The sequence below is a fragment of the Serinus canaria genome, chromosome 4, assembly GCF_022539315.1.
Source record: "Serinus canaria isolate serCan28SL12 chromosome 4, serCan2020, whole genome shotgun sequence".
In the NCBI taxonomy this organism is placed as follows: Eukaryota; Metazoa; Chordata; class Aves; order Passeriformes; family Fringillidae; genus Serinus; species Serinus canaria.
In genome coordinates this window covers 62992029-63018102 of record NC_066317.1, presented here as the reverse complement: position 1 = coordinate 63018102, position 26074 = coordinate 62992029, and the positions used below count along the sequence as shown (strand labels likewise).

The 26074-nt window shown below is 46.7% G+C and overlaps 1 protein-coding gene across 1 annotated transcript in view; it reads left to right on the top strand.

Moving 5' to 3' along the window:
• Positions 1-16662, top strand: part of NAT8L (N-acetyltransferase 8 like) — a 32812-nt gene extending 16150 nt beyond the window's left edge. The window contains exon 3 of the mRNA XM_030239352.2: positions 9343-16662. Coding sequence (XP_030095212.1) covers positions 9343-9710 — 368 coding nt within the window. The 3' untranslated portion in view covers positions 9711-16662. The remainder of the gene's footprint in view (positions 1-9342) is intronic.
• Positions 16663-26074: the final 9412 nt, after the last annotated feature.

Here is a 26074-nt window from a genome sequence, read left to right as displayed (position 1 = left end):
CATGCTCAGAAGCACTGAAACATACTGTGCAGCATGTTTTGGTTGAATATATGCCAATATATATATATATATATGTGAATATATACCCTTTACTTGACTTGGTCTGTTGGGGTTTCTTTTCCTGGGTAGGTTTTTTTGTTTGGTTTTTGTCACTTTTTAAATATGCAAATATTCTTAGCTGCTCCCTTTTTTACCTTTTAGGAGAGGCACCTCTCAGCCTTGTTTTTGACTCTGATTTAGAGAGTTGGCATGCACAGATGAGTTATTCTGTCCTGATGCATCATTCTGCCATATCCTAAGTTTGAACTTACATCTTGGCTGCAATTCATCTTACCTAAGTTTCTCCTGACTGAAAGCAGTTGTTTGCAGTGAGCTCTGTAGGCTTTAGCTGTGGTCTTTTGCAGAAGAGGGGCTCTCCTGAAGAGTGACTCATCTCAAAGGCTGTTGACCTTGCAGCAGCATAAAACCCCCTGGAAGTCTTTGTACAGCTCAGAATTATGTTTATTATTTAACCTTAAGTAAATGAACCTTAGTTTCTCCCTTTGCTGCGAAGCATTTGGTGCAATACCTATGTAGATACAGGCACTTCTGTTGAATAAAGGGAGTCTTGGCTAAATTTAGACCAGAAAAGTAGTGATGGATAGTACAAATCAGATTGATTCTGCCCATTTTCCCTGTTTGATTTATGGCTTGGTCAACTGCTAAGCTAAAGAAAGCCATTCAATGGTTATTGCTCAGTTCCTTTTTACAGTAAAGCACATAAAGTAAAAGTCAGCCACCAAGTAATGAATTCTAGAACATCCAATAATTGTAGATTTCCCAGTTTGTTCAATGTTTGGAAGCGAAAATTGCTGCGAGGCAAATTCAGTACTTTTTGAAAGCAATAAAGCCATGTAGTGAAAGATTGATGTAGAAGATGGAGACCAAGCCTTAACAATGTCCTTTTAAGGAGCTGGCTCAAAACACAACCAGCAGCACATTTGATCTTGTAAACTAATTTCACTAACAAGGAGCTAATTGTCACATCAGTCTTTTGGAGCTGGCACAAGCCAGGCTAGCAAAGGAGGCAGAAGAGCTTGATTTCTTTTGTCCTTAAAACTTCTAACTAAAACCCAGTCTAAATTCTAGAACATAGGCTTATTTAAGGCCTAACTCTGCAGTTGATCAGCTTAGTGTGTATTTTTCATGCACAAGGAGCACCTACCCTGAAAAGTTTAAATACCTTTTTCTGGTTTTGTCCATTTGTGCAGACCAGACTGTTCTGCTGAGCCAGCTCCATTGCACTGACACTCATCACCCAGTCAGCCTGGAGGACAATGCCCAGCCAAAATCACATATCCCAGTCTTTATCCACTCCTTTAAGCTGTTTAATTCCTTGCTTATCGATAACAATTGCTCACATGCCAAAACCACAGATGCTGCCTCCTTTCTCAATCTGTGCTTTCCCCCTGAGCAGGTAGACCCTGGTTGCTGCATCTGTGGTTTTGTCTCTGCTTTCTCTGTGTCAGGTTGTCCTTTCAGCAGCAGAGAGCAGAGCAATGGGCCAGGCTACATCTGTCCAGATAAGCAGGCTGCTCCTAATCCCCCACAGCTGCTTCTGCAGCTTTTGCTTGAACAGTTGTTATACATTGCCTTTGTTACAGTCTTTGCTTTTCAAGGTGCAGCATGGCCAGCAAAAAGAGCCTGATAGAAGATTTTTAAAGTCCTGCTGTTACACTTCTTAATATAGCAGCCTCTGAAATGTGCTGGAAGGGCTGTCTTTATCCCATCTGCAGCATCGCCTGGGTTTCTAGCTGTCTCATCAAAAGCCTGCTCCTGTGCCTTCCCGGGGCTTTGCTGAGCACCCCCTCGGGTGCTGTCACACGTGGTGACACCCTGGGCCCCGGGGGGACTTAAGCCTGTTTGCAAATTCAACCAGTGAAGTGCTGACATGGGGCACGGCCACTAACAGCTTGCATTGATCCGGGCTGGGCGCTCTGAAAGCTTTGCTGGGAGGAAGGTGTGTGGGCAGGAGGTGGTGGAAAGGTGCTTCACAGGAACAGGGTGAGGCTTAAAGCAAAGGTTCTAAGAAGATTAGAAATGCCTGCTGGGTTATGTCCCCAGCAGTGACAGCAGGAGATGCTGTTTAGGACCAAACCTGGCACTTCCTGAAGTCCCTTTGCTGCAGAATGTGTTTTTCTTTTTTCCTGTCAAAATGTGAGAGTAAAAGTAATCTCTAGCTGGCCATCAGCCTCTTAGGGGTTTTCTGGGGGCTTTGGCACCCCAATATGGAACACCTGTGTTGGAGTAGCTGGGTGCTTTTGGGGCTGTACCAGCTCCATCAGAAAGCATGGAGCTGGCACTGATGAAAGTTTTCATACTGTTACTCTAAATTGCAACCCCATCACCCTTTCCACCCCCAGGTGCAGGTAAAGCTGCAGTAGGGCCATCACCTTCACAGCATGTGCTGCTCCAGGGTTGTCAGCACTGGCATGGTAGAGCATACACCACTCTGAATGCAGGTATGGTTTGGGGTTTGCCCTGGTGCTTAGGGCAGCAGCTGCCTGCAGTCCAAACCCCATCACCCTGCCTCTCGTGAGAGGCCAACTCTGCACTCCTGTCTCCTGGGGCAGTTTGAGACCCACTGCTGTGCTGGATTGGGGTCACAGTGTTTCTGGTAGCAAATGTCCATGGATCTGCCCTGTGGCTGTGTTGCAGACTGAATGCTGGATGTCACTGTCAACCCACTGAATCCCTGCTGCTTGCAGGGATCCCTGCTCTGCAACTCCAGACGCTTTGTCTGAGCTTTGGGGTTGTTGCAAGGATCTTCAGCCCTTGGTAACTACACAGGTGAAAGCTAGCAAGGTTGGAAAAGGAGGTAGATGGAGAAGTAGATGAAGTGGTTGCTTAGAACCAAACCATCCATCTCTTTTCATGCTTTGTAGGTGATCTCATTGCCTGCTGCCCAGATGCTCCATGAATCAAGGGATGTCACCCACCCTCTGCATATAGATGCACTGCCCTGTGCTCTTCCAGCCAGGAATTATTTATAACAGGGCAATGTGTCCTGCAGTAGTAGATTATGTGGGGTTATTTATGGGGAGGAGGGTGTCCCACAGGATTTCTCATTTCATGCATGAATAATTCCTGTGTCCCTGACATATTTTGTTCCCCCACACCTGGGCCTTGCCTTGTGCAGAGGGATGCTCATGGATGTCAGGAGTGTTGCAGTCAGGATCTCTTGCATCTCACCCAGTTTTCATAGCCATAAACTACACTAACATGCCATTATTTTGTAGGACCCCTCCAGGAATGCTTTTTAACTGAAGTCAAGTGTAGAGTTACTAGCAGAACTTGTGGGAGCTGTTATGCAGCCCTGCTTGAAGCCAAGGGAAACTAGAAAGGTGGAAAGGAGAGAAACTCAACACATGGGGAAGATGGAGGGAAGGTGGGATAATAGGATAGTGGCATGCCTCATAAACACAGAGATAAATCCCTCCCCATCCTGGCTAGCTGAGCAGTGGTAGTCAGTGACAGGAACAGCTGCTGCCTGTCCTTGGTTGGTCCCTGCACCCAGGCTGGCTGGGTGGCAGCTGATGTGCCATGTCTGTGCCCTCCTGCTGGCAGCATTCACCTCCCAGCAGCCCAGCTGTCCCCAGAAGAGCCTCCTTTCTGCCCTGATGCTGATGTAACTCGGCTGCTCTGCCCTGTGTTTCACCAAGGATGAAGGGGAAGGAGGAGGGAGTGTTGCTTTGAGTGCTGGGTGATTTCTCTTCTTCAAGACCCAGACAGGAATAAAGGAGCAGAAATTTAAGCAACATCAGCACTACACAGCCACAGCTCAGCCAGCTTTGGGCTAGGGGCTCTGCCCACTTGCTGCCATGTCCAGCTGCTCTCTTAGAGTGGTGTATGTAAATAGTGCTGGCAGGGTGAGAGCCCAGACACTGAATTTTGGGGCTTTTTAACAGGTTCCTGGTGAATAGGTAAAAACAGCTCTGCACTGGGTCCTGATTCCCTCTGTGCTGCCCTGCTTGGGCCACCCCTGCTTAGCACAAAGAGCTGCTGCTCTGGCCAAAATCACACCAAAAGGTGGCACAGCAGGCTGAACAAGTGACTGCAAGGGCAAGTACTGGAAGCTCTGTGATGTGACAGCATGTTGTGCCTCCTCTGTGCAGGTGTTTCTGTGTGGTGGTGTCACACCAGGCTGTGCTGCAGTCAGGGGTCACAGGGAGGAGTCAGGGAGCTTTTGGATCTCTGGGATGAGTAAGTGTCACTTTTGGCAAGCCTTTATGGAGATGTATTAAGAGCATGGAACACAGGCAATTGCAGACCCTGTCCTATGGGAAGTGCAGAAATTATTTTGAGCTTTTCGGTATTTGGATTTTTTTCCTTCCCTTTGCCCCTTCATAGCAGCCTAGGGAAAAATGTAGGAGAGGGGTTTGCCCTGTGCAGGATGCTTTCCTGCCTCTGCTGTAAGGATGCAGAGGAGCTGGTGCTGTCCTGGTGGGCTCCCAGCAGTGGTGATGGAAACTGCCAGTCCCTTTGCTGGATGATGCTCCAGGGACATCACCTGTGACAGCTTTGAGCCAGCAGGGGAATTGCTCACATTTGTGTTGCTGTGACATGCCAAAGCAGAATTGAAAGTCACAGTCTCTGCTTGAAGGGATATTTTCTTAAGAAGTTGCATGTCTGTCTAGAAATTATGTTCCATGCATAAGCCTCTAAGAATTAATGAGAGCTTGGCTGCATAGATAGCAGTGCCACCCCTGAAGAAAAAGAGAGAAGACTGGCATGCCTCTGGGCAAGATTTGCATACTTGCCTGTGCTGAGCTTCCAAGGAAAACTCCTTCCCACAGGGATGCATCCATGGAAAATTAGCATCCAACAGCCAGTGGGGGCTGCTGCAGCTGCTCTGTTCTCTCCCCAGTCCTAAGGAAAGCAGGGATAGGTTTTACCTGTCTCAGCCCTCACCCCACAGTCTGCAGGTGCTGGCACTAGGGAGCACCCAAGTTTTGGGGCAGCAAAGCCTTGCTTGATCTTGTGGGAATGCTAGAATTTTCTAGAAAACAGTGCATTTGAAAAGTATGTGGAAGACAGAGCTTTGCCTTTTCAGAGCAACACAATTCTGGAGCCTGGGGTAGTGGCCCTTGCATGCTGAGGGCTTAAGAAAGCTGGAGGATCCTGCAATAGTCAGTCATGTGGGACTCATGCTGGTGAGGAAGGCTGATGTCCCTGTCCCCCCTCCCTTCTAGCACTATTCTGCTATTGCTTCTGGCTCCAGTCTTTCCACCCATCCACCCACCGGCCTTTTATTCATCAAAAGGTGTAGAAGAATTTGCAGCAAAAATAAATGAATTTATTTTCACCCACCATCCATCCTCGTCGGCTGCGTGGGGGAGAGCTGTGCAGCTCCTGCCAGTGGAGGAGGGTGGGAGAGGAGGCTTGCAGGCACAGCCAGAGGATTGCATGGCATCCTGGGCAGGAGGGGAGGATATGTGGCCAGCGTGGTGCCTCTGCTGCAGGGACATCCCTGGGATGTGGTGTCAGCAGGTGTGTGGACTCTGAGGGCAGCCCTGTGCTGTGGGAGTTGGGTGGATGGATTAGAAGAATATCCTCTTTGGCCTTCCTCTAAATTTAAGGGAACCATCCTTTAATTTAGAGCAGAAAGACAGTGCCATCTTGTGTGCTTCCAGGCCCTGGGTGCCATCAGCTGACAGACCATGTCTGACCTTGCTGTGAGGCATGAGCAAGCTGAAATCATGTTCCTTGGCATGCCCATCACTGCCATTCAGTGCCTGTGTCATAGGTGTGTGCATCACAAGGTGGGTTTTTTTTTTTTTTTTAATATGGTTTGGGTTGGAAGAGACCTTTCAGGACCAACTCATTCCAACCCCTCTGCCATGGGCAGGGACATCTTCCACCAGACCAGGTTGCTCAAAGCCCCATCTAACCTGGCCTTAAACACTTCCAGGGATGGGGCAGCCACAGCTTCTCTGGACAGCCTGTGCCAGTGCATCACCACCCTCATGGTAAAAAAAAATTCTTTCTTTATTGTATCTTTTGTCTGTGAGGTGAATTCCTGATGTCAAAATTGTGTGGTGAGGCAGCAAGCTGAGGAAGTGGAGAGAGCTAAGGAAGGTGGTAGTGGGTTTTCCATGGCTGCTTCTCCTCACTTTTGCTTTTGGCAGCACAGAAGGAGGCAGGGGAGACTGCTTGGTGTTTGGCTGGGAGCAGCTAGGACCTCTGGAAAGTGCCTCCAGTGCTTCAGGGTGGTGTTCCCAGGGCAGCTGTGGTTAAATGCAAGATGTCCGTGAGGACCAGATCCTGGAGTGAGCAGGAAGGGCTTTGGATGACCATAGTGATGAGTTGGCAGAAGGTGAAGGCAGAGACAGAGATGCTGCCATGAGATGAGTATCTGGAAGGGCAGGGAGAGTTGTAGCTGTCAGGGTCTGTGTTTATCTTTGCAGCAGTGATTATTTTCAGATAGCATGTGAGAGAGTAAAACGTCAGCTCCTGCTAATAATAGTGCTGCAAACAAGGCTGTTGCTCATTACTGACAGCTGAGATTAAGTTAGTTTTGTTTCATCCTAGGTATGAAAAAGTGCAAAAACAAGCTGTGCTCTGAGTTGATATCCTCAGCCCAGAAAAGGTCAGGAGGAGACCCTCTCCCAGCCCTGGGATGTGGCAGTGCAAGGTGTTTTTTCCAGGCTGCTTCCACACTTCTCCAGAGTTAAGTGCTGCTGGCAGAGTGGATATGGTGAGGAGCTGCAGCTGGCTGGCATTGTGGAAAACATAGAATCATAGGATAGGATGGTTTGGGCTGGAAAGGACCTTTAGAGGTCATCTAGTTGAGTCTGGGTAAAAAGCAATCTGAGGACCTTCAGGGTTCTTGCTGTGAAACTGGAGGATTTTCCCAGAGGAGAGGAAGTCCCAGCCCAGGGTTGGCAGCATGTGGTGTGATCCCAGGACAGCTGTCAGGGGCAAGTCCTTACCCCAATGGAATGCAGCTGCCTGGAGGAGGGATTTGACAGCCCCATGGGGGAAAGCTGTTCCTGGGCTTGTTCCCACCTTTGGGAGCTTGAGGTGTCTTTAGTAGCCTGAAGGAACTGGCTGCTGGTGATCCTTGGAGCAGACAGACACGAGGAGGACAGCAGGGTAGAAGTCTTGGGGTCTGATGGCACTGGTGTAAAGGAGAGCTGAATACAACTCATTGTTTGAGCAGATGTGTCCTGACTGTGGCTAATTATAAGTGTTGTGTGCACAAAACACACTGGGACATGTGCCAGATACTATTTCTTTTCGTGTTGAACTCAAAATCATTATAATTAAGCTTTAAAATTGTAAGTAAAAACTAAGAAGGAATGCAGGTTTGCTGTCATGCTGCTTGTAAGAGAGTCCAGTCCCTGCTGGGGTGGCCAGGTGTGGGAGTATGGACAGGGGCTGGGAGTGTCAAGGGTTTGGTGGCTCTGCAGTAGCGGGTGTGTCCGGATTTGGGTTTTAAATATTCAGAATACCTCAGAGTACCAGAAACGTGCCGTTTTACAAATGTGGGAAGTGTTGCTGAGCGAGCTTTAGCAGCCTCTCAGGTTTGGTGGGCACAGAGAAGAGGTGCTTGCTAAGAAGAGAAAATAAGGAATAAAAGTGGGAAGCAGTCGTGGAAGCAATTGTGTAACCTTAGGCTGAGAGGAACCTGGGTTGTTTCTCTGGTTTGAGGGGAAATGAGGCAGACTTGCTGAAGAAGCAGCTCCAGGAGGAGTTGCTGTGCATGGGGCTGGATGAGGGGGATGTGACAACTGTGCCACCGTCTGCAGCCCAGTGGACACCAGTTGATGGCTGCTTCATGGCACTTTTGGGTGCTGCCCCAGGAGTGGAGCCCCAGCTCCCCAAGCATGGGGAAATTCCTGAACCTCCTTTTTGGAACTACACTACAGGAGTGGTAGCCATGCATGTAGGGTGAGGATCACTGTGGGCCCTTACGTTTGGTGTGCTCGCCGTGTGGCCAGAGGTATGATGGATGGGCTGGGGAGTGAATTGGGCTCAGCCACCACGTGATGAGCACTTTAAGACCAGCAGTGAGCTCTCTACCCTGCAATTTGTATGCAGAGGGTGGGTGGCTGCTTGATTTCAGTGCTTGTAGGTGTTCGTCTGGGGTCGTGTCTGAATAAATCACGTTCTGAGATCCAAGTCGCACTGTCAGCGTGGCAGCAGAGCAGAGACATCTCCACTGCTCATGATAAATGGGTCAAGATGGGCCCTGGTGTTTTAAAAATTAGCTGTTGACCTAGATAGCAGCAGCATGATGACTTGCTCACAGTGGGAACAAGAGTGAGCGTCGCTGGAGCTGCACATTGCTCTGAATGTGAGGATGAGTGTGGTGTGCTGAGGTGAACCTGGGCTGGTTCCCTGCCCCTTGTTAGTAGCCAGCTTTTCCTTGGAAGCTGAGCTGTGCCACAGGGAAGCAGGGAAAACCTTGGGCATCTCTTTCAGATGCCTTCATGGAGTCACAAGGTGCATTTTTCCTACAGCAGCTGCAAAGTCACCTCCCACCACCACCCCATGCTTTACTCTCCTCCAGTGACAAAGTGTACTGAGTTGTCTTACTTGTGTTTCCCCTGGTTTTTCAGGAGGGGTGGTCCTTTGCCCCCCTGAGCATGCTCCCAGGCTGTGTAACTCAGGTCTTACAGAGATGGGCTGTGCGTTTGGGTTGGAGCAGTTGGCAGAGTTGGTGCAGAAGATGGAGCTGCTGCCCAAGTCAGGTTCTCTTCTGCTTAGCAGCTGGGAAGAAGGCCATTGCCTGCACCAGGGGTTTCTCCTGTCATGAGGTCTTCTTCCTCTGGATGAAGACATATTGCTCCAGAGCACTGAATGTCAGTGCTTTCATCTGGGCAAGAGACCTCTCAGTGCCCATTGTTGGCTGCTGTATTGAATAGTGGCTTTCTTGAGTGATAATTAAGCAACTGGTCAGGCCACACCTGGAGTACCGTGTCTAGTTCTGGGCCCCCCAATGATGCTGAGATGTTGGAGCATGTCCAGAGAAGGGCAACAAGGCTGGTGAAGGGTCTGGAGCACAGGTTCTGTGAGGAGCATCTGAGGGAGCTGGGGCTGTTTAGGCTGGAGAAAAGAAGGCTTATGGGAGACCTTCACGTATTCTACGAGAGGAGATTGTAGCCCCTGTGCATTTTCCTTGGGAAAACAACATTTCCTTCACGCTGTCAGGGAAAGAGTGTTTGTTCTTTATTTATGGAGGTCATTAGTCCCACACGTGACGTGGTTTTGGACCCCAGGCCCTGCTCCCAGATATGTGTTTGCCAATGGCCGCTTGTCCATCAGGGGTGACTACATGTGCTGCTTTATCTCCCCCAGGCTCCTGCTTCTGGGTTGCCGTCCTGGACGGCAACGTGGTGGGGATCGTGGCCGCGCGGGGCAACGAGGAAGACAACACGGTGGAGCTTCGCCGCATGTCCGTGGATTCCAACTACCGCGGCAAAGGCATCGCCAAGGCCCTGGGCCGCAAGGTGCTGGAGTTCGCCATGCTCAACAACTACTCCTCCGTCGTGCTGGGAACCACGGCCGTGAAGATGGCAGCCCACAAGCTCTATGAGTCCTTGGGGTTCAAGCACGTGGGTGTCGTCGAACATTATGCCCTGCCAGGGATGACGCGCTCCTTACTGGAGAGAATGTTTTTCCAGGTCCGCTACCACCGCTACCGCCTGCAGCTGCGGGAAGAATAAAAACCCCCCCCACCACCAACCAAAACAACAAAAAAAAAGTATTTTTTTCCCCCTTCTCCCCCTTCAAAAATAATAAATTATCCTTCTATTTCTCATCACCATTGATTTGCCAATTTTGGGTTAGAGTTTTTGTACCCTCACGTCACGTTTTGGTTTGCTCCGTTCAGCTCGATGGGCCGGCCGAGCAGCACCCCTTCCTCGCATGCTGTAGGTGGTGGTGCTGGGAGTCCTGCAACCCAGCGGGGCGGAGCGGAGCAGCGGCCTCTCCTTCCCAGGTACCTCTGTAAAGCACAGAAACTTACTGCAAAATAGTACAACTGCTCCGGTGTACATAGTCCTCTCCTTTTCCAGGTGTAAGATAACATAGTGATGCATTCATAATAGTGCAGAAATATTACTTGAATGCAGTTTTCAGTATTTCACACACCAGTAAGTAGAATATGCATTCCTCTTACCGTAATCTACTGGTTAATAGTTTTCAGAGAAAAGGTGGGGGGTGCACCCTGCCCCTCCGCCCCAACCCGCTTGCTACAATGCATGAAGAGGAAAGCGCGCGCACGCACTCAAACACATCGCACTGCCACCACGGCACTGGTGTTGCACTTTTTTTGGATGTGCCTCATTCTGCCAAATGTCTGAGAGACCCCGGGTGCATCCGGTAACCACGACTCTGCTCCACCCCCCCCTCCTTCCTAAGCCAGCACAGACTCGGATCGGCTGAACTGAGCCCCATTGTACCATAGTGTGAAGTTAAGATCAAACCTAAGTATCTCCTGCGCTGTCCGTAGCCACGCGTAACCTGCAGTCCTGGGCCAGACTCCGCATGTGCGTTGGACTTTCTCTTTGCTGCCTTTTGGGGTTTGTTTGTTTGTTTGTTTGTTTGTTTTCATCTTATTTTTAAGGGGTTTTTTTGTTGTTGTTGTTGTTATTTTTAGTTTTGGCTTTTGCTGAATGGTGTCGTTGAGGCGTAATGGAGGCTGCAGTTCCTATGGCAACACATTTGCACATTAATGTGCGCACCAAATCCACCACTTCAGAGAAGCAACGTGTGACAGATAATAGCATTTTGGGGAGCGCCAGGGTGGGGGGGAGCATACTTATTATCTTAACCAGCTGCTTGTTTGATAAATGTAGATGGCCTCACTGCAGCCTTCCATCAAAGGTAATTAACTGCTTTAATGATGTCAGATTTGTGAATTGTACAATGCAAAAAGCAATGCAAAGCAGATTCGGCATGTGTCTGTACCCGGTATGTATGTACAGTGCCTGCCAACTAAAGAATAACCAAGACTACAGCTTCTTCTAGCCTGAGATATCAACTTTTATAACTTATTTAAACAAATAGCAACTTTGCATGAATTACATCTTGGGGAAAAAGAAGACTGGTAGGTTTTAATTTTTAAAGCGTGGTATCAGAGGTATTACAGAAAACCATTTCTGGCTGCACTTAATTTCAGATGGGTAGAGGGGTTTGGCTCTGCTAATACATTTAAAGGGAAAACCCCTTTATTTACTGGGAAAAACAATTATAATTTTATGAAGTATTATGTGTGTGGTGAGGGGGGAAACCCCCCCCCCCCACCACGATGAAGTTGGTGAAGGGGTAGAGCATGTGTTAACCACGCTTGCAAATACAGTGGAAGAGTCAGCAGGAGAACTGCAGAAGGATGGAGCCTTGGGGTGTGGGGAGAGGACAGGAGCCCTGGAGCAGATCAGGGGACAGACAGCACAGACCTTGGACATGGGGTGCTGTCTGTCCCACTCCTACCAGGAGCTGCCCTTTCCTCTCCAGCCGGAAGCTTTCCCAGCACTGAGATGTGGCTGGCGATGCTGATGGAGAGCAGGAGGCAGGGGGCTCAGCCCATCCCTGCAAGGGCCATGGGCCAGGCACTGCTGCTGGGGATGGAGGAGCCATTTGGCACAACCCCAGCTGCCCTTTCATTGCTTGGCTTGGGCTCGGTCCAGCCTGTGAGGAGTCGGAGGGGCAGAGTCCCAGCGTGTGTTCCAGCAATAAGGGGGTAATGAGGATGGTGAAGGACGCTGTAGCAAGAGACCGTGAGTTTAATTAACAAAATTTCTCTATGGGGCACTATATTTTTAAAAGTCTTTCTATGCTGTACATTTCTCCTGAAGCTGAAATAATGTACTGTTGGTAGGGGTTCTTGTATAGTGTACAGAAATCGGCAGAATATTTTCTTGCTGCATTCAGTGATTTATTAACCGAAGTAAAACAGACAAATATGAAGTGTTAGCAAAAGCTGAAAGAAAAAACACAAAAGTTTGTGCCTTTTTTAGTTTATTTTTCTGTTGCTATATAATCACTGCACTAAAACCTTTCCAGAAGGGTAAAAAAAAAACAAAAAGCAAAAACTAGTCTCTTAATAACGGAGGAATATGTAAAGTCTAAATTGAGCATTAACTTTTTTTATTAGGCTATTTAATTAAACTAATGTTGCTGGTTTTATTTGATACCTGTGCCTTTGAAATAAAACTCCACATCCTGTCAGAAAATCCAAACCTGGAATAAATCCCACCAGATCCCACAGACAAGAAGTACCATCAGGTTTACCAGTATTTTCTTCTAAAATGTGTAAACTTTACTGATGATATTACAGTATCTGATTGTAATACCTGTTGCTTTTCCTGGGGAAGAGGTGCTTTGGGAAGGTGTGGCTTTGGGGGTGCTGTCTGCATTCCTCCCCAGCACATGGAAATCCACTGATAAGGATTGAGTTGTTGCCACTTGGCCAGTAGCTGCCAAGAAAATTTATTCCCTTAATGCTTCTGCCAGTTGCTTTGTGACCAGGCTTTTTGGAAGAAATCCAGCTGGTTGCTCCCAGCTCTCCAGCCAGGACAGCTTGTTTCTGAAGGAAAGGGCTGGCTGCCAAATAGGCTGGGATTTGCTCTCCTTGGAAGATGGTGCAGGCTGCCAGAGCTGCATCCCTGGTGGAAGCAGTGGGACAGGGGTGCACAACCTCCTGTGTTGTTGCTGCTCTCCCAGCCAGGGCTGCCAAGGCTGGACTTCAAAGCACCACATGATACTGTTGTTCTGTCTGCATTCATGGCAAGTTTCCCATGCACAGCTTTGGGGTCAGGGGTGTTGGGTTCTGCCCATGCCAGGCTCACCTGCTGCCAGGGAAGCGTGTGGGTAGACCACAGTGTGACAGGGTGACATGCTGAGGTTGAGCTGCCTTTGGCAGATCCATCCCTCTGCTCTGCACCTTTCAGGGTGCACTGGTTTAAACAAAGTGCTTGGAAAAGATCAGCACATCCCTTTCTCTGGGCCTGAGCATCATCTCCTGACTCTCCCCATCCCAGCTCAGGGCTGGGTGAGTGAGGAGCAGCACAAGGTGGTTGTGGGACTGGTCCCAAGCAGATGAGGTGCTGATCTGGAGCTACTGCCAGTCCTTGAGTCTTGATTCCAACAGAGACCCACATCAGTGTGAGATGGGAGGGGATTTTCCTGACTGATTTTGGGGGTTTCTCTTTCCAAGGACAGCATTGGCAGGAGTGTGAGGAAGAGTGGAGCTTGTCTTGGGTTTGAGCCCAAGGCTGGTAAATGTGGTGGTTAAGTGAGACCAGTTCAGATTTAGGTGGAGGATGTTTTAGACTTGTGAAGGTTTTCCCACAGCTGCTCTTACTCTGCAGTGCAGGTGGGCTCTCACAGCTCCTCGTGCTGCCTGCAGACGTGCAGTTTCCTCACCTGGTTGCTCCCTCCTTAGACTGGGGCTTTTTTTGCTAATCCCTGTGCACGAGACACTGCTCAAGTGTCCTTTGCAGGGGCTTGGGACAGAGCCCTTGCTCCCTGAGGAAAGCACTAGGTGCCATGTCCAAAAAATTAAAAAAAAAAAAAAAAAAACAGGAAAGAAGGGAAAATTTGCATTACTGTGGCTGAGGTCCACAGCCTTGGGGTTGCCCCAGCCCTCCAGCACAGCCTGGGCCATTCCCTGTGGCGTGAGTGGGAACTCCCTCCACATCCTGAGCAAACTGGCATCTCAAGCACATGTCATATTTGGCAGTAAGCTCTTTGGGAAGCTTGGCCCCTAAACAGATCCAGGCTGATAATGCTAAGCAATCAAAACAGCAAAGAATGTGGTTTCTAGTCTGACTTGAAACCCTTAAATTTGTATTTGTTGTAAATTCATGCTGTGTTTTCCCTCAGTGAAGCAGACAGCACCTGCAAGATGCTTAGGAATGGCTACTGTGTCTCTGCTGGGAGATGCAGGAAAGTCCAGGGCATTTCCATCAGTGGAAAGCTGTTCTTTTCCCTCCACTCTGTCCCTATGTGGATGCTGTCTCTGAAAAAGCCTTTACCTTTCTCCAGAAGTGATCCTGCTTCTTGGTCCTGTGCATGGGGGCAGCCCGCAGGACTCATTTCAGAATTGCCTTTCAGCAAATTCAGGGGGCAAATGACCTTGGGGACATCTGTCCCTGGGCTGGGACCTGGGGTTGTCCTGCCCTGTGTTCCTCCCCATGAGAAATGAGGATGATTCTTCAGGTCATGATGTCAGAGTTTGAGTCCCTGGCTAGGGGAGGTGGGACCAAGGCTCAGCAGTGGCTGTTGGGGTTGGGATGTGCCTGGTGGGCTCCTGGTGCTGCACACCTGCAGCAGGAGCAGAAAGTGTTTGGTGCCAGGGGTGTCCTGGGCCCTGTCCTTGCTGTGGCCACCTGGAAGAACAGAAAGTCCCATGGTCAGAATTCCCAAGGGAGCTGTGGCTTTGCAGAACCTTGTCCCAATCCTTGCTGCTGCTGTTGCTCACTGATCCACACCCATATGTGTTGCAGGTCTGCTGCCTTTTAATTTGCCAGATTTGCTGGCTGAGGTGCAAATGGATAGAAACTGCAGGGACTTCCAAACTGCCAAACACAAAGGCAGGAACCAGCTCTGGTTACCTCTGAATGAACAATCTCACTTTGGCTGTGCTGGGGCCTGTGTTTCATTAGTGCTGGTGTGATGCTCTTGGTATTCACTCTACTTAAAGCTTAATAAAGGCATTTTAATTGGCCACTAACTGGAGTCTTGCAGTGGAATATACTGCACCACATAAAGAAAATGAAGTAATGCTAAGTGTTAAGTAAGCTTTAAAATGCAAAAGGAAAACTTTCTTTTTTTCTCCCTCAAAATAGATCCACATAGAATCTTGAGGAAAAATTGGTGTGCTCTTGCATCCCTCAGTCATAGAGACTGTGCAACAGAGCTTATCCCACCCACCAAAACCTTGCACCTGAATGGTGCTTGGGAGTACCTTTCATAGAAAATAAATCAGGAGATTAATTTGAATAACTGCGAGTTCAGTCAAAACACAGTATTGTTTGAAAGAATTGTTTCACAAGCTCCAAGTCAGCATTTGGAGTTTGATCACAGTTAAAATCACTGTTCAGTGCTGCCTTTGTATTGCACAATGATCACCTGTGGGAGAGAGCATGCTTTTAACATCTAAATAGTAGAAGACAGCCAGTGAGACCAAGAGCATAACAAATACATAATGCAACTGTAAATTTATTAACAAGTAACACATTTGAATGCAGAAGCAGCTACTCCTGTGTAAGTGTAATGAACTTACAGTTAATATTGTTTCCAATTTCTTTTCCTCCAAAGCTTAATCCTTTTGCCTTGTAATATGTATATTTGATTTTTTTTTTTAATGTAATTAGGTTTAACAAAGCATCAGTTGCTTTGTGAGTTGTACTTATGATTGTGCTGGGCAGTTAGCTTTAAGCAGTTTGTGTGCTTGTGTTATTTTATTAAAGCAAAAGTCTTCTTGAGACAAATGCAGTAAAGGAAAAAAATAATATTTTTGGTAGTGTTAAGCAGATGTGTGGTATGCATTTGAAAAATGTCCAATGTCAGTTAAAAAAAAAAAAACAACAAACAGGCTAAATTGCTTCCCAGAACTGCTTGTGTTTAAGGCAGTGGCTTACTCACTCATGTCTAAATAAGAAACTTGGATTCCCCCAAACAGCCTCTTACTCTGCATCTCCTCCCCGTTGTACAAGACCAATGTGAAATGAGTCTTGTGTTTTCTATGTTCAGCATAGTATGTACTGTACTCTGTAATGGGAAGTGGCTACAAGTCCTCAAAGAAAAACGAACACATTCTAAAACAGCAATAATTACCACTGGAAAGCAAAAGAGCACGTGGGGGAGAGCCCAGGGAGATGGTTAATGAAGGTGATGCTGTTAGGAGCACACTGGCAGCAGTGTGTTCCTCAGAGGTGCTGTGGCACCTGGGGACAAGGATGAAGTACTAGGGAAGGCCATCAGTCTCTGGAAGTGGGTGTCACCTTGGCAGAGAACCTGCCCGTGTGGGGTCCCTAGAGCTGAGTCATTGTCAGCCCTGATGCAGTGCAGGCTTTTCACCAGTTAAGGGTGAATTATTGCAAATTCCATTCCTGGTGGGAGAGACAGACCAAAGGAAGAGCTGTCAGAGTCACACAGAAGAAGGTAAACACTTATTGCCACAGTTTTGTACCCCAGCACGCTCTGCTACTGCACTTCTGGGGCTCAGTAATGGCCAGAGAATCAATTTCTCCCATTTTCTGTGGAGGGAAGCAGGAGTCAGCTCTGTTGGAAAGCTGTTTGCATACCATCAAGGTAGCAATGCAAACCATTCCCCAGGCGTGGCAGGTGTTAAGATGGGTACAAGTTATCCCTCGGTGTGCTTCAGGCTTTTGAGCTGCAGCCTCCCCACGTGGCCCCCATGCAGCCCCGGGAGCCAGGCAGCTCTCCAGGGACAGCAGGGTGTCCTCAGGCAGGGGCAGGCCAGGTGCTCTGGACAAATGACTTGTAGGTACTTAAGTTCTGTTCCTGATGGCCGCTGTAACTGTGAAAATTAACCAGACCTGCTGTGATAAATTTGGTTATATAAGGTTTATTTGGTTAATTTTTTATAAGTGAAAACTGAAAAGATGAAAGAGAATTGTAATATGAAAGCAACTGCTGTAAATAATGTACGAATGAATAAAATCTAAAACTTATGTCAGTTTTTTCCTAAACTGTATTGCTGTCAAGTTACTGATGTGCAGATGGTGCCTGCATCTTTTCCAGCTCCCCAGCTCCAGATGGGCAGACACCACTCATTCCTGCTTCCATTGATAACAGGGATATCTTCTGGTGCCTCATTCTTGTCCTTAGATTGTATTTCCATGCTATTCCAGCTCATAATGCCATGTCCAGAAGCTGCCCACAGTAACTGTGGAGACAGCCCTGCCATGGGACCTGGCCTGGCCACCAGGTCTAGGACTGCTCCAGCCACCTGCCTGGTTGAGCACTCACCCCAAATCCCCCCTGAGATCAGAGGTGGCCCTGAGGAATGTGCCACTGGAGCAGAGGACACAACAAAACCACACAGTGTCTGCTCTCTGCCACCAAAGCCATAAGGTGATGGGTGGGTGTTACTGAGGAGGAAACTTTCATGGTGGGGGTGCATCCTGGGGGCTCCCCAAGCCACACAGGCCCCTTTTTCTTCCCAACACCTGGGCATCACCTTAGGTAGAAACCAGCATCAGATGGCTGTTCCCCACTGTTTGTTTGTGAAACCTCACAAGGCTATTTCTGACCCTCTCTGGAGCACCTCTGTGAGGCCAAGAATCACTGACCTCCCTTTGGGGGGGTCAGGGCTCCAGCCTCCAGTCACAATGAGATGCACTTGAAATGAAATAAACTGATTGCTGCTGAAACAGCCTCTGGGGATGTCTGTTCCTGCAAACCAGTTTCTGGTGGCAGTTATGAATGCTGCAGGAGTGCCCTGCCAGCCAGCAGCTGAGGGATACCTACCCAGCTCCATGCCCCTGGCAGCCTGGCTCTGGGTCCTGCAGGCAGCACCCCCAGGGCCACTTCCCTCCAGCAGTGCAGCTGTGGGATGTGCAGGGTTATCTAGCTGAGCAGTCAGGCAGTGATGTGGAGCATCAAGTTAATGCCTTTCCCTGTGCCTCTGGCCCCTGCCCCACCCAGAGGTGCAGACCCTGATAGCTGTATCTCACTCAGTGAACACAAAACACCTCCTGGCACTGATAGCAATGTGTTCTGGGGTTCGGCCTGGGGGCAGAACAGCTGTAAAATCATGCACGTGCACAGGCTTGATTTTATATCAAAGCTAACAAAAAAACCACCTCCACCCTTAAAACTGCTTTAGTGAAATAACAGAGAAGTGGCAACAAGAGCTGAGTTGGTTTTAGAAGCTGCTGCAGTGTGGGTGTGCTGTGTGCCTTAAAGCACCTCAATTAACTGCTAATTAGGTTCAAACTCTCCACTAGCCACACACAGCCACATCCCTGTCCTGGCCTCTTTCATCCTTTGTGGAGAATTTCTTCAGATAAAAAATTAGAATTCATGGAGACAAGGACTCTGCCTCCATGCCCTGAGTTCCAGGCACGTATCTCGTGCTCTGGAGGAGACACGACCTCGTGATCCCTTTCCCTGTTGTTCCCAGCACAGCCACCATCTATGAACCCCTTGGTGCCTCCTGAAGAGCCAAAGCAGAGCACCAGCATGGGCCCACTCCAGGCTGTCCCCTCTGCCATAAGCATGGCCTCCCATCAGGGGCTTGGTGCTCTCCCAAAGAAAGGAAGAAGGCTGAGCTGGAACCAGGCAGGGAGGACCCCAGGTCCACCAGCTGAGAGCATCCAGCCCACAAAACTGCTTTTATCTTGGCCAAACAGCTGCAAAATATTCCCTCTCTCTACTTACCTATCTACATCTCTCTACCTGTCTACAGCTATCTACATCTCTCCATCCATCCATCCATCCATCCATCCATCCATCCATCCATCCATCCATCCATCCATCCATCCATCCTGGCCCACCTTTTGTCAAGAGACATGTCTGCTTAGCTGTTGCCAGAGTCTGCCTGGAGTGCTCCTGAGGGTGTGCAGGAGTCAGTTTGAAGTTTCCTTCATCTTCCAAGCCTTTGATGGAGCTTTCTGTGAGATTTCTCTCTTGAGTCCCTTAAGCATCTCCCTGATTCCCAGCACCCCCCACCAGCCTCTGTTTCACAAATCTAAGTACCACAGTTACCAACTCTTCCATTTTAATAGATAGGAAATCCTCATGAGGGTGAAGGTGAGAGTGTCCTGTCACAAATATTATTTTTATTGCACCTATTTACAACACTACTGGCCAAATTTGTCAGGAAATCAGCCTATTAATTTTCCATGGTAGGTTTTCATTCTTTTCTGTGCTTGATTGCATTTGCAAAGCCAATAAAGTAAATCCAGCACCTGATATCTGTTCTAACAGAAGAGGAATGAGTTTTGAGGAAAGATGAATCTTCTCATCTGGACATCAAAGGCAGGGTCAGGTGAATCATGCTCTAAAAATCCCTCATTTCTCTCCATTAATAACCAGTCCAAGACATGTCTAGACTACCCAGCAGTAAATGTCTATCCCAGAAACACCTAAGGTGAGATAAATCCTAACATGATGCCTCTGTAGAGAAGCTTAATTGCACCTGAGAACTCAGGGAAGCTGAAGGACAAATTATCATTTTTTCAACAGATATTCATTGGGGCTTTAAAGGTAAATGGTTGCATTCAGTAACCAAAGATTAAAGACTTAATAGGGAAATACATTCCTGGTTCTTAAAAAGGTTTGATGCTGTGGTAAAGACAAATTGCTTGTAAAAACTCAGGTGGTCATTAGTGTGGTCCAGCTGCACTGGTTATCTGCACTGTGGTTTCACCTACTAGAGAGAAGTGTGAAAATCAATTGCTCACCACCAGTATTTATATTATTGTCTAATTACTTTATTTTTTAAACCTATACAGGAAAAAATGATGGAATGGGAAAAGAATAAAGAGCTGCTTTGTGTTTCTCTGCAGAGAGAGAAGTGCAGTGGAAGAAGGGAACACTACAGCAAACTGAATTACCTTTACCTCTTTATTTGTTTTATGTTGTCACTCATATTTTAGCTTGCAGCAACCCTGAATAATAGCCAATAAAAATCAACAGTTTTTCAATTCTGTTGTTTAGAGGCCATTTTTAGAGCTGCTGTACTTACTTGTAAAAATAGAAGTTCCTACATCCTTCTCAGCTGAAGAGGCCATGTTTCTCAACAGGAAAGAATGATCTGTATGATGAGATTGGCTTCCAAGGTTAATTTTTTTGTGCTTTTTCCTTTGTGGAAATGTAAAGAAAAGAAAGACAAAAAAAAGTAAATGCTTAAGTCTTACAGGCTGTGACTTCTTTAGGAGCAGTTTAAGGAAGAGAAAGAAATCCTGGAAGTCAGTGGACCATTAAAAAAACATCCAAGGATGTGCACTAGGAAGATATTTGGGCAGAGCATCAAGGGGAAGAGGATTGGACCAAGACCCACAAGTGGGAGGATGGATCTTTCCCCCACCCTGGGAATTGTGAAAACATCATGGAGTGTTTGAGGGAGGGATGACTGAATGGTTACAAATGCTGCTCTTGGCCTTTGCCAAGGGTGGAAGGTGGAGAACCCTCCAGTCCCACTGTGACAAACTTCTCCTCCTGCTCTTAAAGCACGAGGTGTCTCAAACCTGCCAGAGAGTCATTACAAGGGAGAGCTCCAGCCTTGCAACCCAAAAAGATCACCCCAGGAAAGGAATTTAGGACTGGATGCTCCCTTCACATACTTATTTACCTTTTCTTTTCCCATGGATAGAGGAGCTGAGCAATCCAAGAGGTGTTTGTAGGTTTGGATTGCTTTGGTGTGACAACAACCCCCTTGAATAATGACCTCATGCAGAATGTCAAACCTGCACAAAGAGCTGAATTCTCCCTCCAGCCCAGCTGGTGGGTGAGAGGCTCCAAGCCCAGGAGACTTTGTGCCATGCCTCTGAAATGCAGGGCTGGGCAGGGGCAGCAGGGCTCTGTCTGCAGCTGCCACTGTGGGCACATCCCTTTGTGGATTTTCACAGACACAAGGGCATGGCAGAGGAACAGTTCTTCCTTCCATTTCAGGGCAGCATACCCAGAAAAATACCACCTGAAATAACTTCAAGGTTAACCACAGGGGAAAAAACACACTGTGATTCTTCTTCACATTGCAGAGATTGACATCTGTTCAAAGTGCCCTCTAATGCAGGATTGATGTCTAAAGCATCACTATTAGCCTGTATGCATGTCAATTCATATAAAAACCCATACAAATATATATATACATATTTCTGTAATGAAGACACCTTTTTTTTCCTCTTAAGAATGTATATTACACACCCAGCTCTCCCACTGAGTCCACTGTAAGAGAGAACCCAACTGGAGAACTGGAGATCCTCCTTTTGCATTGCCAGGAGTGGTGAATGGAATTCAAATGACAGGGAAAATGATACTGACCTATCCCTCTCTGCATTCCCATTAAGTTTTGCAGGGGTTAATGCACAGTAGAAAAAAGCTAGCTCTGTTTCAGATAATGTTAGATGGGAAATCAGTGTCTTGGGAAAAGTGGGGAACTGAAAAAAGGGTGAGCAAAAAAAAAAAAAAAAATTAAAAAGAAGGGGAAAAGAATGGAAATTAGGAAAAAAAAATAAACCTGATAGCTAGTTTCTACAAATACAATAGTGTGAAAACTTTCCAGTTTGGTTCCCAGACAGGAAAAATTTGTATGGCTGGCACTTGGGTACATTAAACTGCAGAAAATATCCATGATAGCTTATTAAATTTTCACAAGGCTGAGGTGTTTCTCACTGATCTGAACTTTTTATCATTGCAGTATTAGTCTCCTAAATGTCAATTAATACACCTAGGATTATCACACACCATCTCCTTCAGTCTGGCCAGGGGAGGAGAACTGCAATTTCCCTTCATGCTTCAGCTCTATTGCACTGTTTAAAACCAGTATCTGAGATTTTGGGCAGCCTGGCAAGATTCCCTCCCTGTGACTTGCAGAAACAGTGCATTTAGTGAAGGCAGATGTTGGTTTTTTCACACTCCTTCTAAGAGAAACAATAGATTTTGATATGGACAGCAATGCCCTCTAGAAACACAAAGGACAGGATTGTCCACTGACTTCCAGCATTTCTTTCTCTTCCTTATACTGCTCCTAAAGAAGTCACAGCCTGTAAGACTTAAGCATTTACTTTTTTTGTCTTTCTTTTCTTTACGTTTCCACAAAGGAAAAAGCACAAAAGACAGCTGGCTAAACATGAGGATCTACTATCATTTGAGACAGTCTGTGTTTAGAGGGTTTGAAGTGAGCCCAGCCAGGCTGTGAGCAGTGCTTTGGGAGAGTTAACCAGCTGGAGAGGTAAGAAATATTGTTGTCTTCTCCCTTCCTCTCATGCTGAGTTATTAAGATTTATTGTATGCTCTGTTTGCATGGCAAATGTGAACAAGTCACACAGATACCTTGAGCACTTGCAAATTATGAAGGTTAAATAGAAATATCCTTTCCCCCTCTGGGATTGTTTGTTTTCCTAGACTCTGAACATCTGAGACACCCAGCTTAATCACAAGATTATCTATTATTTCTATAGTAGCCTTTTAATTAATATCAGTGTCATAACACCTCTGGTCCTAAGAATATGCTATGCCTGTGCCTAATTGGAAAAAAATAAAAAAAGATAGCTTTGAATAGGACAAATAATAGTGAAATGAGCAGGGTATGTGATAAAAGGGTTCCTTTGTCATTCACTTAAGCAAAAGTAATCAAAACACTTCACTATGCTAATAAACTGCAAAATTATTCATTGAGATGGCTTGTTCCTTCCTCATGTCAGAGTCTCAAAGGATTTGTCACCAGAGCTTCCACACAGATTCTCAGTATTTTTTGCATATGTAAAGAAGTCTTAAGGGAAAACAGCACAGAAGCTCATGCCCTACAAAAGGCTGTGTCAGGTGGGTAAGAACTGTGAACTTCATACACTTCCAGCATGCAGGTATAGAATAATTTATCTAAGTGTGTCCTGAACTCAAAAACTCATTCTCAGAAAAATATTTTTAAGAGTTTTGTGTTTAAACTGAAGAGTTATTTTACCATGGGTGTGCAACAGCCTCCTGCTCCCTGGATGTTAACAGCCACACAGAACTGGAGGCTGTGGAGCTCATTCTGCACTCAGGTGGCTGCCCAGGGAGCTTTGCCTGCTGTCATGTCTGGTGTTGTGGAAAATCTGCGTTAGCTGAAACGCCAGGCTGAGGTAAGGAACAATGTTTAAGCTTATTTCTTTGTTCCCTTTTCACTAAATTAGAGAATGTCACACAAATCTCTACATTCATTCTACAGCTAATGAGTTTGATAAATGTTGTGTGATTCTCATGCTGCAGAGCTGACATGTCCAAGCCACTTTCACTGGTGGCTCTTGCTCTGAACAAGATGCTCTAAACCAGCGTGGCTGCAGCTGCAAAGCATCCTCAGCAGGCAGCTCCCACACTTGTGGTGGGGTCACCTCTGCCCACTGAATGCTTTCTAAGAGATGGACCAGAGTATCTTTGCTCCTCTTCACCTCTTCACTTCAGGAATACCCACGGAGTGGGACTTTAAAGGAATTCCTCTGGGTCTGGGAGTCTGTAGGAGGTGCTGGAGCAGGGCAGTAACAGTGCAGAGCTTCCCACAGGACCTTGCCCAGTGGCTCCTGCAGCCCATGCTGTGCTCTCTATAACTTCTACACACAAACCATCCCAATTATTACAATGCCAGGTCTTCAAAGGGGCTGGTTTGATTTAGTTTACCAAGAGATGAAAAATCTGTGTGGCTCTGAGTCTTTTGTGGGGGATTGTCAAAGGCCACGTTCTGTGCAAGTGACTCAAGATCAGTCTTTACAGACAAGGCATGTCAGAGTCTAAGGAAAACAGAAATAAATAGACATATAAGACACTTGCCATAAAATGTTTGATACAGCCTGCCTTAGGAAAGGTTTCATGCTGACTGGTAGCACTGCCAGAGGCTGTGTTTTTACAGTCCTGTGCCACAGCCTTAGGGAATGAGAGCACAACTGACCATTCCAAGAGGAAGTGATCTGAAAACCTTATTTCTCTGTAAGCAAAAATTGAGATCTATCCCAGCACACACTGTGAGCAGGACTGCCTTGGCCTGTAAGCACTAAGTTGTCTGGAAGAGTAGTGGTGGACAGATGGCTCAGATGAAATTTCAAAGAACCTGAGGCAAGAAATCATGAAGCACTTCAAGATACACACTGGGAGGGCTGCTCTAAGCTGTGGTTCTTCTCTAAACCTCTCACAGATGCTAAAATTACAAAGCAGGATTGAGATCTTGGACCCCTGCTGTGGTGTCCAAGTTGAGTTGTCAGTACTAAAGGGTTTCAAACTTCCCTGTTCCTTAATTGTGGGAAGCAGAAAGACAGAGACTTCTTCAGAGCATCTCCATACTTTCTGAATTGAGCCTTTTCCATGCAAGTTTCCTTTAGGCTCAGTTTTATTCTGCTGAATTCTATCACTAGTTTTTGGGGGAGAGAACCCACATTTTTTCAACTGCATATCAAGAAGTGTTTTCAAAATTGACTTTTAGTCCAATGGCTTTATGAACTAGGCAATTTGATGGCTTACTTCCCCATTTCTCCAAAGCAGGAAAAGGAAGTATCTGAAGATTAAACACTAAGCCTACACTGTGAGGTTCATGTAGGCAGTAAAAGGATTTCAATTCCACAGTTTCCTCCCTATGACTAATGTGCTTAAATGAACCACAAACAGGACAATGTTTTAAGCTGGCAGATTTGGAAATTAAAAAAAAAATATAAAAACAAACCCACAAGTGAAAAAAAGAGACTTTGCTGTTGCTGAGGATGAATTTCCTTGGTGTAAGGTGTAAAAATAATGTTATTGGCAACTGTTAGGTACAGAAGTATCAATGAGCAAAAAAAAGCAGGAGGTAGAGTGGGATGGGGAGTGAATAACACCTGCTGCTAAGATAATCTATTGAAATAACTGAAATATGAAGAAACTAGAAAGGAGTTTTAAGGCTAAGACATCACATAAAAATAGCTGATGCCCACTCTTGAGTCAGAAGGTGATGGAGGGGAAGCAGGGACAAGAAAGCACCTTCCTGGCTCTGTAGCACCAGTGTGGAACATGAAGAAGGACTTGGAGGACCCATAATTTGGTGATGAAAAAAGTGGAAAGCCTTCCAGCCCAAGGGCAAAAGGAAGGGATTTCACTGGGGTGTACCTATGGGCAAAGACATATTTAGAAACATGAAGCATTGCCTGGATTGAACCCTGGAGACAGAGGCCAGGCTTTTCTCTTTTCTGTGGGATGCAGTAACTTGGAGGCTGGACAGTCATGCCTTTTTTTTTTCTTTTCTTTTTTTTTTTTTTTTTTTTTTTAAATATTGTTTAGTTCAAATGCAGTGGCCAGCCCCAAGAGGGAGCACAGAAACTCCTCAGCAGAACGCCCTATAATCTGGTGATTTGTGCATTCCTGTGGGTGGTGGGTGCTGAAAGCCTTTCAGGGAGAAAGGTTTCCTACACTTTGTAGATAAAAGGACAGGAGCAGCAGCAACATCCATTACTCTGACTGCCTTTGGAAGGAAGGAACAGCCTCCTCAGTGCTAGAGCAAGAAGCCATGGATATCAGTCACAAGGAAGTGAATCCCAGAAGTTGGCACTTAACTCCAGAAGGGCAGAATCAATCACTTCCCTGGGCACAGGTTTTGGCCTACCTGGTTACTCAGAGGGCTGGCAAACAAGGGACAGGTCTTAGGCATTTTGTGGAGTGCTGAGTATATACCTGGTCCTCAAAATGCTGTCTTACACCAACAGTCTGCCAGCTCCTGGTACTCCTGCCAGGCTGAGTAATCCTGATGTTAGCAGCTGATGAAAAGAAGGGTCAGAAGTTCATTTGACCCAAGCTGGACTTCCAGATAAGCAAAGATAAAGTGCCCAGCTCAGCAGGTCACTTCCCTGCATGGCAAGGATGGACACACCAGGAACGTGAGCAGGAAATGGAGGGTGGTGCTGAGGTGGGCTGGGACAGACAAACACACTTTTGGCCAACCTCAGGGGTAAGGTTACACATTATTATTACACATTCCTGATCATGTCTGTCTGGTACTGAGGCTTTCAAAGGATACACACTCATGCTTATCTCTGATTAAGTCACAGATGTGTGGTTTTGCTATTTTCAAGCTCCCAAATGGACTGACAGCAATAGTTTCGAGGAGAGTGTTCAGTCAGAGAAAATCAACCTGTAGATGCCTCACAGTGATGAGCTCTGCTAAATGCACTGGAAGGAGTATTTGGGACTATGAACTTTAATGCCCATTTTGAGATTTGAGCTTGCAGAGGCAAGTCTTCTTCGAAATTGAGCAGAGGGAAAATCGCCTCTGAAGTCAAAACTGTGTGCCTTAAACATATTAGGATACATGAAAATAATATTTTAAAAAATTCAGGTGTTGCCCAACATTGAAAGAAATCCAGTAATTTCTCATGGAAGACTCATGAATACAAACTTT